Source organism: Anoplopoma fimbria, chromosome 7, assembly GCF_027596085.1.
Source record: "Anoplopoma fimbria isolate UVic2021 breed Golden Eagle Sablefish chromosome 7, Afim_UVic_2022, whole genome shotgun sequence".
Lineage (NCBI taxonomy): Eukaryota > Metazoa > Chordata > Actinopteri > Perciformes > Anoplopomatidae > Anoplopoma > Anoplopoma fimbria.
In genome coordinates this window covers 6870164-6882300 of record NC_072455.1, presented here as the reverse complement: position 1 = coordinate 6882300, position 12137 = coordinate 6870164, and the positions used below count along the sequence as shown (strand labels likewise).

At 40.0% G+C, this 12137-nt stretch overlaps 1 protein-coding gene across 3 annotated transcripts in view; it reads right to left on the bottom strand.

The window, feature by feature from the left end:
- The window catches only part of dnah9 (dynein, axonemal, heavy chain 9), a 129917-nt gene that overhangs the window by 75156 nt on the left and 42624 nt on the right, over positions 1 to 12137 (bottom strand). For all 3 annotated transcript variants that reach the window (XM_054601309.1, XM_054601307.1, XM_054601310.1), the window contains 7 exons: positions 11950 to 12054; positions 7610 to 7767; positions 6478 to 6616; positions 4164 to 4451; positions 1262 to 1472; positions 1039 to 1166; positions 131 to 239 (listed from right to left, as the gene is read on the bottom strand). In XM_054601309.1, the coding sequence (XP_054457284.1) occupies positions 131 to 239; positions 1039 to 1166; positions 1262 to 1472; positions 4164 to 4451; positions 6478 to 6616; positions 7610 to 7767; positions 11950 to 12054 (1138 nt within the window). The remainder of the gene's footprint in view (positions 1 to 130; positions 240 to 1038; positions 1167 to 1261; positions 1473 to 4163; positions 4452 to 6477; positions 6617 to 7609; positions 7768 to 11949; positions 12055 to 12137) is intronic.

Sequence of the window (12137 nt, the reverse complement as noted above, 5' to 3'; positions counted from 1 at the left end):
TGAGCCCGCTTTGCCCACTTGGTAACCCTGACCTGCTGCAAATACATTTGAAAATATATCAGAAATACAACAATATTGTCATAAGAGCCCAAGTAGAAGGATGAGACAAAGAAAGGAGAGTGAGGACTACCTGCTCTAGATACTGTAGCGGGGGTTGCAGTGCGAAGGTGGCTGATCTCAAACACCAGCCTCATGGTGGGGTTCAGAGGGATACGCTCATTACTGGCCAGAGTCAGCACCTTACAGGAGCAGGAAGCATAGTAAACACAGTGTACAAGGGGTTCAGTCCAGGGAAATGGCTTGAAATTATTTGCTTTATCAAATTTGAATTTGTACACATTATCAAATGTCACTTCCATGGGGCTTTTCTCAGCAGATAGGATCGGAGGCAGCAAACCTGGTATCTCATATTCCTCACAGTTATAGCCATGTTCAACATGCATGCAAAGTTTATGTAATGGTGTTGTCTAAAATTGATAAACATAAATGGTGTTCTTTTGCCTTAGCACTTATTAATACCACCAAAAAATGCACAAAAGCCGTCAAGTACCCCTGGGTTAATGCATATATCTCTTCGTTGCATTTGGTGTTGCCTTAAATATGGCTAATGTGTTTTGACTGTAGCTGAAATATACCTTACAAATGAATCAATTTCCCTGGATAAAGTGCTTCTGCTCCCGCAATAGAATATGTCTCATTTTCTTGTAAATATTAAGCCCTACAGTCAGTGTACATAGATATGACTGAAAAAGAGTGTGTTTTGTTGTGCCTTATACACAGTCTTAGCCTGGATTACGTCATCTGCTACCCTCATCTCTTGTCAATGTTCTTAGCATTACATGCACACACTGTAATTTATTCTCTCAACCACTAAGAACAAATAGTTTAATACTCTCACACAGCAGCGATGACTCAACCACATCTTCATATTCATATGAATGCTGATTCAGTAACAGACAGTGAAAATGTGTAACCTTTGTCATTTTGATACTGAACAAAAGTCAAATTTACACACACACAAAATCAACTCGCTCACACCTTGTTGTCATCCATGACTGTGTTGAGTGACTCAATCCACATCGGGTCAATGTCTCCATCCAAAACAATCCACTTAGGTCCGTTGTGACTGACATTGGCCAGTTCACGCATTATATTGGAGAACAGGCCTAAAGGAAGAGGGAGTTCACATTTTGCATATTTGATTTAGGTCATAAACACTTTGTACTGATCACACACTGTTTCTGCAGGACTCTGTTATCACCATCTTTCCACTCTCTGGTTGCCGGGTTGATGATGCCAAAAAGCTCGTCATTGGTCACAGCCTTTGGGTTAAGGTCCGCCCACACAGGTCTGCACTTCATGTTCTGATAGGTCCGTTGGAGTGACCTCATCACCTGACTCTTTCCCGTGCCTGCGTTGCCGATCACAAACACAGAGTGACGCACTGCCAGCAGCTCCTCCAGCTGAACAACCTAACACACACATGCAGAATAAAAAACATTATTAATATTAATATGCTTTGCTTACGCCAGGTGAAAGACACTGATGACATGGTTTACATGCAAAAACGGACCCTTTTATAGCATTTCATGGCCCACTACACTGGACCACTCAGTCTAATGCATGTCTTTTTCAATGCTGTGGTTTATGGTTAATATGAGGTGATGCAGAATGACAGGATATTGTGATGCACTGCAGTGCCACGCTGCAGCTTAATACACCGTTCACACACTACAATAAATGACAGCGGTGGTCTTTTGGAGGGACTGATATCTGCACCCTCATTATTCTTTGTTTGCACCCTTAAAGGGCCACTCCAGCTTTTATACACAACAAAGATCAGTCTATTTGTCATGGTGACAAGTCATCAGTGGTTGTTTAATGTCTTCTAATGTCTCCTAATGTTTCCATGGAGACCAAAAGTGCTCAAATTAACACATAAAGAAATGGAATAATTATAAAAAACATGTTTCTATTTCAACTCTTTTTTAATGATGAAATGATACTTTGTTTTTTTCAATTTCATGACTTTTCCTGAAAAAGTCCTGATTTCTGTCAGTTTGGCCAGAGACAGTAAAGTCATTGGCTGTCGCATAGGTCTGACTGAGCAGACAGCCAATCTCATGAATGTCTCAGCCCTGATTGCCTTGACTGACAGGTGGTGTCCTATGAACGGTCAATTCGAGGGGATTTCTGCCTCTGGATAGGACCATTGGATGATATGCTGTTTTTTTAATCTGGCCAGATCACCATAGCAATTTATAGTGCACACCTAACCTGCTCCGGACCAGTATTTGTTCAAAGTATTTCAATCGGCTTAGAAAAGCATAATTAGTTCACTATATCATTAATCAGTGTGATGTTTACATTAATAATTCACTATATCATTAATCAGTATGATGTTTACATTAATAGTTCACTATATCATTAATCAGTGTGATGTTTACATTAATAGTTCACATTAATAGTTTACTATATCATTATATCATTAATCAGTGTGATGTTTACATTAATAGTTTATATCATTAATCAGTGTGATGTTTACATTAATAGTTTATATCATTAATCAGTGTGATGTTTACATTAATAGTTTACTATATCATTAATCAGTGTGATGTTTACATTAATAGTTTATATCATTAATCAGTGTGATGTTTACATTAATAGTTTTATATCATTAATCAGTGTGATGTTTACATTAATAGTTTACTATATCATTAATCAGTGTGATGTTTACATTAATAGTTTATATCATTAATCAGTGTGATGTTTACATTAATAGTTCACTATATCATTAATCAGTGTGATGTTTACATTAATAGTTTATATCATTAATCAGTGTGATGTTGATATTAATAGTTTATATCATTAATCAGTATGTTTACATTACTAGTTTACGATAAAATTAATCAGTGTGATGTTTACATTACTAGTTTGCTTTATCATTAATCAGTTTGATGTTTACATTAATAGTTTATATCATTAATCAGTATGATTACGTTAATAGTTTCCTGATGATGAACACCTGGTTAAGACAGTTTTGTTAACCAAAATGTAGTATTAAGAGTTTGCTTTTCTTACCCCACAGTTCCTCAAGGATGAATCATGTATGTCTTCTCTACATTTGCACGTTTTGGGTTTTGGAAATGTAGAGGAACCCCACAAAAGTCGAATTAACTCACTCACACTTTATCCTGACCTGCAGTGTAACATTATCTGACAACCCAGGTATGCTAGGTGACATTACCGAGTGTGTAACAGAGGCAAAAAGGGAGAAAGAGTGATTTCCACTCAAACATAGAGATGTAGAGCTCAATCAATGCCATCGACCGTGCTCCTTGGGGCTCCTACTCCTCCATTCAGCCAGAGCCCAGGCGGCTTTACACTCTCAAAGGCCCTGGCTGATTACTGCTTTGATGTGGTGAGGACTAATGCTAGCACAGGCTAACACTAAAGGTATGCAGTCTCTCTCACCTCCCCTGCTCTCCCCTCGTTGTCTGAAATCAAAAGGTTGGCTGCACAAACAAAGACAGTCAAAGTTCAGGCTCTGGGGGTGTATGGTTGTTATTGAACGCTCCGCCATTCTCACACCTATGCCTGCAATATTTCTCCTCATCTTTGTTTATTTCTGTGTCTGTCTTTCACAATGTCAGGGTTAAGTGGCATGGTGCAGCACCAGCCTCCATTGATGGACTGTTATTATGTGGTTCCCGTGTCTATTTGACCTGAGGCAGATTGCACTTATTTCCCCTGGTCCTGCGTTCAACTGTCTCTGACATATAACGCCTTCTATTGTGCATGTGTGTGTGTGTCTGACTGTACGTATATAATGACTTGAATTAGGTCAGCAGCTTGTGCACCTGAAGTCTCACTGCTATATTTGCCCAATTCATACAGATCCTGCAGACTTGTTTGACACTAATGTGTATTTCCCAGCGGAACATTATGATGTGAGGTAAATAGGTTTTGGAAATAAACACAATAAATCTAAATGAAAGTGCTACAACCTTATTGTCTGTCTCCATTGTTCAAGATGAAACCCCATTTGGGGACTTAGCTCCAGCCTCACAGACAACGTGTGATTGCGTTTGCGTTTGGCAATCCGATAAACTGCAGCAGACAAGTATGTCAGGAGGATATTTAGGGATTCATGTTTATCTTACCTTGAGGACAAAATTGTCCTCAGCTTGTAACTTCAAGTCCAAAATGGACTCCTTAACATGCTTCTCAAAGTCCAGGTCTCTCTTCCTGGGGACGTCCAGAGCAGGAAACAGGTCTCCTATCAGCCCCATGAACACAGGCATGTCATCTGTCACAATCTTGGGAATGTTGAAATCTCTCAGAGCTCGCATCAGCACCTGTTCTTCTGCTCGGCCGGGGTCTCCTCTCTTCAGAGAGCCGGCCACCACCAGGACTGACTTGATGGCTCGGAGGCCCCAGTCATAGTGGTCCTTTGGGAAAGACCAGAGAGACTGTGAGCCGAGGAAAATAGAACAGGTTTCTACTTCTACAGCAGGAAGGGCAGAAGCTGCAGTAAGGTTGAAACGTTATGGCTTATTTAAATCATGAAGTCCCTCTACTTTCTATGGCATTTTATTATCTCATTTCATTAGCATGCTAGTATTGTAATTGTGAGCTATAAGCATGTGATGTTAACCTCTAGCTCAAAGCTGTAGCTATGTACAGCCTCAGGGAGGCGCTAGCATAGGTGCAGACTCTTAGTCTGTGGGACTGTGAATCTTTGCGTCCATCCAATGGCTTTCTAGGAATCAGGGTGAAATAAATAGATAGATAAAAAAAAAATATCGGAGAACTAATTCACTTACTTTATGATTTCAAGTCCTGTATAATATTCTTAATATATCCATGTCTGGATTCACAGCGTCACTGGTAAGATTTAGTGATTCTACAGTAAGCTTAACCTACTCTAGATTCTTGGATGGGAGATAGCTAGAGAGATAGATGGATGGATGATGGATGAATGAATGAATGCATGAATGGATGGCTGGATGGATGGATGGAGAGATGCAAGAATAAATGGATAGATGGATGGATGGATGATGGATGGATGGATAAATTGGATAGATGGAGGAATGCATGGATAGATAGATGGATGGGTGGATGGATGGATGGATGGATGGATGGATGGATGGATGGATGGATGGATGGATGGATGGATGGATGGATGGATGGATGGATGGATGGATGGATGGATGGGTTTCTTCCTTTTTTCTCCCTGTTGGTGGATGGATGGATATGAGGGAAGGACAGAGGCTGTTCATTCTGTACACATGACATCTATTGCATTCTGTCCATCCTGGGAGAAGGATCCCTCCTCTGTCGTTCTCCCATAGGTTTCTTCCTTTTTTCTCCCTGTTAAAGGGGTTTTTAGGGGAGTTTTTCCTGTGCCGATGTGAGGGAAGGACAGAGGATGTCGCATGTGTACAGATTGTAAAGCCCTCTGAGGCAAATTTGTAATTTGTGATTCTGGGCTATACAAAATAAACTGAATTGAATTTAATTGAATGGATGGATGGGTGGATGGATGGATGGATGGATGGATGGATGGATGGATGGATGGATGGATGGATGGATGGATGGATGGATGGATGGATGGATGGATGGATGGATGGATGGATGGATGGATGGATGGATGGATGGATGGATGGTTCTATCATGTGCTATATAGCTATTTCTATAAGTAACTTACTACTCAACAGTGAGTTGTTCTTATAAGATATCACTTGTATAGGGACTGTCAGTGTGTGTGTCCTGTCCAGATGCTCTGTAGATCAGTTACTCTGCAACAGCATGTCACTGCCATGAAACTAGAGGGAACATACTCTTATTCCAGCATTAGTTCAGTTCACTGCAGATTCTGATAGCAAGTAGTATATTTCACTGTACTCTCCCAGCATGCTCTGGTGTGTTCAGCATAGTGGTTCTGCACAGGACCAGCAGTAGAACTTATGTGATATTAAATCCAAAAGTATGAACCACTTGTTTAACTCAAGAAAGTATAGAACTGAATCTGTACTTTTCATTGATTTGCCGATTCAGCGCTTGTGAATATAGCTTGGAGAAGCAGTCTGTTCATTATCATTTGATATCATTAACACTGAGTTGCTAATGCTGGACAACCTGCAATGAAACAACTTTGGAGCAGCAAAAATGTGTAATTAAGATGATATTTAAAAATGTCATAAGAGCTACAGCTTCATTTAATCGCTATAAAAAGGTAGAAGTGTGCTATGACACTTAAAATGGTCTGTGGTCATCCAGAACTCAGGGCATTGAGTCATTGAATTTCCTTTAAAACAATTAAAACTTGGCATGATATGTAAAACAGGACCTGACTAAAAAAAGGATTAAAGAAAATGTTAAATGAAATGATCCCTTTCAGCATCTTAACCATCTGTATGTAGCACTTCAGTGAAAAAGGATCTGGCTCCTTCTAACCATATCAGCAGATGTTACCTGTTTGGACAACAGCTCTTTACACAGTGTGTAGAGGGTGATAAACTTTCTTGCCAGGACCCGGGCGTTTAGGAAGCCCTCAGCCACCAGCATGATTTCACAGATCAGCTCAAAGTCTGGCACCACCATGGCGCATGGTCTGTGGAAAAATGGACAGCACTCAAAGGAACTTAGTTGTAGACCATAATCATTATCCTGGATAATGAATGCATTTTTTCAGCTGCCCTTAATTCCTACAATGTTTTCAGCAATCTTTCCGTTACTCATACACAAACTCTCTCTCTCCTTCATTCTTTGTCTCTCACACACACACCCACCCACCCACCCACCCACACACACACACACACACACACACACACACACACACACACACACACACACACACACACACACACACACAACACACACACACAACATAACATGTAATCATATGAGGATGTTTTCTCCTGGTATGATATATACAATCCATTTGAAGATTAATATGAATTACAGTTGTTGTTCTCAAAAGCAGAACATTTTTACAATTATCATGTCAATGTAAACAATTATGTGTTTCAACAATCAAGTGTATCTGTTACTAATACACAGAATTTATTGTTGCCAGTTTTTTTTATATCCCTATTTTTTTAATTTGGGCAAACTGACCCTTTATAAGACTGAAAGGATTTTTGTATTCTGTTTGGGAACATTAGAAAATGCAGATTCAAGTCTTTTGTCAGCATTGTCTTGTTCCAATCTATTGGAATAAATAATTATATCTATCGTACATTTCCCATACATAAGGGGTCACAGCTCCCATACATAAGACAGGTATACCACAGGTTATGTTGAAAATGATGAATGAAAATTACATTTTCAAGATGTTTGTAATGTTTCCTGTAATGTGGTAAGATTGTTCTCTATCACTTCCATTTTGCAACCAATTCCAAAGTAGACAGATTTGATAATATACAATAGCTAGATTCAATAAAAATGCTCTTGAACAGCAACCCTATTTTTTTTATATTACACTTTTTAAAGTCACATGGCTAATTGATGGATTAAACCTTGGCTGATGGATCAAAATATTTGAGGAATAAAGCATGATATATTGAATTACAGCAGTGTGATTTCTGATGTTACCTTGACCTACCTGAACAGAGCCTTGAGGTTTTCAGGAAGCTCAGTCCTGCCAGCGTAGCCTGGATTCATTGTGATAAAGATCCCAACAGAGGGGCAAAGATTCACCTCCTCTCCCATGAAGTTAAACCGCTGCTTCTTATCTCGAATGGCGTCCTGAATGCTTTTAACCTGCATGTACAGAGAACAAAATACCGGCTCCGTGAGGCTGCACTTAGGCATAGCTGTGCTTTGATCTAAATGCTAACATGCTTAGACTAGCATATTACCTAGCATAGTAATTTAGCGTTAGCATGCTAACATCTTCTAATTAATTTACCACTAAAAACAAAAGTACCGCTGAGGCTGATGAGTAAGGTCATTAGTTTTGTAGGTATTTGGTCATAAAAAAAACTACTTAGGGTAACAGACGACAAGTTAAAAGATAAGAAAAGTTGAAGCACTATGATATAACATTTAGGAAACTGTGCATGGACATTTTGTTTAAAAAGAAACAGGTTCAGATTGACGCAGCAGAAACAGAAATCGTTTTCTAGATTCCACTCATTCTTCTTCCTTGTTAAATCTTGCCGCCTCATTTCCAATACTGCAACTAAACTTCCATCTGTTTGGTCTGACATGTGGATGTGTTATGCTAATAAGTTTGTCTTCAAGGCTTTCTGCCAGAAAGCATGTGTTCCTACAGCTTGAGGCTGGCTAGCCTGCTGAAGAGATGCAGAGGAGAAAAAAATCAGTTCTCTGACTCCACACCTCAAGGTTTTTCATTTCCAACTTGTAGTCTTCAGACCCGACCTATGCTGACCCAAGTGACATCTCTTGAGGCAATTTATCCCTCTGGAGACACTAAATGCTTTATACAATTTTTACAAATGCAGTCGTACTCCCCAGCACTTGGAAACACACTGTGATGTGCAAAATCAGTGAAGTTGCCATTTAAGGGATCACCAAAGTCATTACAACTCCTCCAGAGGGACCATGAATTTCTGCACGTAGATGTGCTATACGTGCAAAATCTGACCTGTTAGTGGCACTAAAGAAAAGTCAGACGATCATCAATTCATTAAGATTCATCCTCTGGAGACAAAGCAAGTAAATTAAAGACACACCACTAACATGGGTAAAAATGGCTCTTGACAAATTTAAGCACTGTATTGGCGCCGCATCACAAAAGTTACAAACCATAGTCAGTCCTATTTACTGTCAATTAACCATCTGAAAAGACACTTCCAACTAGTGCAACCCTCACACCTGAGAAAGTTTTGTTTCACTCATTAGCATATCGTTAATACCACTAAGCACATACCACAGTCAATTTGTAACAGCCTGTCACATTGGGATGCACTGTGCACCTTTTTTTCAGGGACACAATTTCATCAATAATGTGAGCATGCTATCAGCCAGGGTTTAGTGGCTCCACTTGTCTACATTAGGATTGAATGAGATATCAGAAAACAACTGTCTGTGTGTGTCTTGGCCTAAAACTCTGAATCCCAGCCTGTAAGAGGCTTTATGAATTTAACATGCGTGTGGTAAGAGATCGTAGCGAGTCGACAGCTGGAAAGAGGAGGAACATCTCTTCATGGATGAGTACTCAGCTACAGAATACTCAGTCATACTAACACAACGGGGAGGAGAAAGCAGGGAAAAAATGCAAAAACAAACAGTGCAGCTGCAGCACAAAAAACGTTTTCATGAGAATATCAGTGGGGCTTCTTTTTTATGTGAAATGACAGTGACCAACCTCTGCTTTCCTACAGGGATACAAAAGAAAGGAAAATGCCAAAAACATTATTTTAAAGGTTAAAAAATCAGACAATGTTCTGAAGGGTGTGATCCAGTGGGGTCTGGCTCCACTATTTGCTGTTTCTTTGAATGAACAGCCTCTACGTAGCAGCTTCAATATGCTCACAGTCTACGCCTGTGTTGGCTGCAACAAAGGCAGACCTTCACCAATTTATCTCAATGTTGTTATATGTCTGGCGGCCTTCTGTTAGTCCCTGCGTTATTTAACGTAGAACTGGTCCCGCCACCTGTGTTAGCAGACCCGACCGACGGCGTGTATGACGCCATACGATGCAAAGTGCTCCCACTTTAAGAGGATTGAATTAGGTGTGAGAGATGGCTGGGCGTTGGCTCCTATGAAGCAGGTTGAGCGCTGGAGCGGGCTGCCAGTTGTCCCAGCAGGAGTTTGATGCTCCTGTGTTCTCAAGGTCTACTTCTCCACGTATAAGCCACCGTGATTTATTATTCATTACGCCACGCAGCACCTATTTATTCTTCTTAGTATTGTAAGCTTCCACAGATTATGGAAGAAGACTTCCATCACTACTTAAGAGAGAAGGAAGGGCAGTGAAGTGAGAGTTAAGTCTAGCAATGAATAATGATCCTTTGAGGAGCTCTATCTGCATTATCATCATGATCATGATCAGCGTCTTTATCAACTCCATGCATTTTGCAATGACAGTATTGCACATGCATAAAGACAGTGAATGGGGTAGCGGCATGCAGGATTTGAATAATCCAGAGAGATTTATGAAACCACAGCGAGAGGATCTGTTTGATCTGTAATAACAGAAGGCAAGATAGCAGAAAAAAGCTAGCATAAGCTGAAACACATAGGATATGACTGAGTTCCGAAATCAAATGGCTAGCTGCTGTAGGTCCAGCAGAGTATACACGGCTCAGTGTGTAGGAGTAAGCCAACTGTATGTGTCAGTACACATGACGTGAAGATAGAGGAGGAGAACGAAGGCAAAGCCATAATGATCCATTCAGTTTAGCCAAAGAGCTTCAAGTCGAAAACAAAAAGCCTCAGGTCACACAGAGGTAAAGATTCTTACACTAAGGATCAGAACAAAACCCTAATTCATTGATTCTTTAAGCCAAGGGCAGTGCAACAAGCTGTTAATACACTGACCTATTAGAACATCATAAGCTAACGTTTTGGCAAACAGTTGCCTACATGCACGCCCAGGATACACTGGGCAAATTTGGAAATCCACTCTCCTTTTAAAACCAACTCCTGAGAGAAATATCTGGCTCTTTAGCTGCTAAATGGTCCACTTTGTTCACCAGCTGGTCTCTAACTGTGTCTGCTGTTTGCTGCTGAGCATAGTGTAGGGCGGGTTATAAGAGTTTATGGCAATTATTCGTATTTCCTTGGAACCATATTGAAATAAAATCAAATATAGAGAAATATTGTGATACGCAATGAGGTTATCTAAATCAATAATAACAAAGCATGCACTGATTATCTGATTATTGTAATAAGGTCTTAATTAAAGGAGAAAATAATCATATTCCAACAAGTATTTAATTTACATGAGAGTATATGAAAACCCTGTGGTTATTTTATAAAGACTATTCATTTATTGAATTAGCAGAAAACCTGTTATCGGGATCTATATATTCTTCTTGAGATATGACTGTCGTGACCATATCGCCCAGCCCTTTTATCTTCACATTACAACATTTTGTCGTTGGGACTACTTTTCAGTTCAAACAATCTTCTCTTACAACAGCCTGTATTGCAAGATTTGCTGAAATTTGGCTACTTTGTATGTGATTGTGCAGGTAAAGATAATTTTGGGTAGCTTGAGATACATTTTGCTCCTTTTTTTCCATTTCGGCAGGTTCACCCAATGACCTAACCTATACTTTACGTTACATTTCACTGTCAAGATTGATTAACAAGGCACTGAGTCGACAAACAATGTCCCATAACAGTTAAATGTCCGTTCAATTCATGGCTCTTGACTGTCAAAAGTCAAACTGACATCACTGGAAGGAGAGATGGTTAGTTCACAAAGATGATTAATTTGGAAAAGAAATAACTCAAAACTACAAATATTCTATTTGTACATTTGTAAATCAAGATTGTTGAGCACTGAGCAAATACTAATTTACCATATTATCGTAGCACTGTCTAGTTTAGAGTTTGTCCATCCAGAGCTGCTGTTATTAGTGCTGAAAGATGTGAGCAAAGTGGGCGGTTTTCCATCCTTCACTCTCAAATCAGATCAGAGAAGGCTCCAATTATGAAGAAGCTCTTGGGTGCAAAGGTGCCAGCTTGGGTGGATTAGTCTTATAGCTAAAGCAATTTACGCTTGAAATCGGTGATAAAGAGGTAATTTAATTCTGCAGAGCTGTTTTCAAGGGCTTGTTTTGACCACAACTTGATTTGGATAGACCAAACAAGATGGCAACTCACACATTGAGCTCCGTCAACTGGGGTTAAAATACACACAAGCTGTGTTCACATGACATCTCGACCTGAATGGGAATACCTGAGTCAAAGGAACAGGACTTGTTCTTGGACCAAAAAAAGTACAAAGGAACTGGACTTGTTCCTACCTGTACAGCCACCACAGACAGCACCTCCACTGATATCCTGTTAAATTCGTCAAAGCAGCCCCATGCCCCCGTCTGAGCCAGGCCTTTGTAGATGTTCCCACAGGACTGTTGGACAGAAACAGGGAGAGACAGATTTTTTGATGGTCATTGCAGGACAGTCAGCTTGGCCAGCTCACAGGTGGAGACCC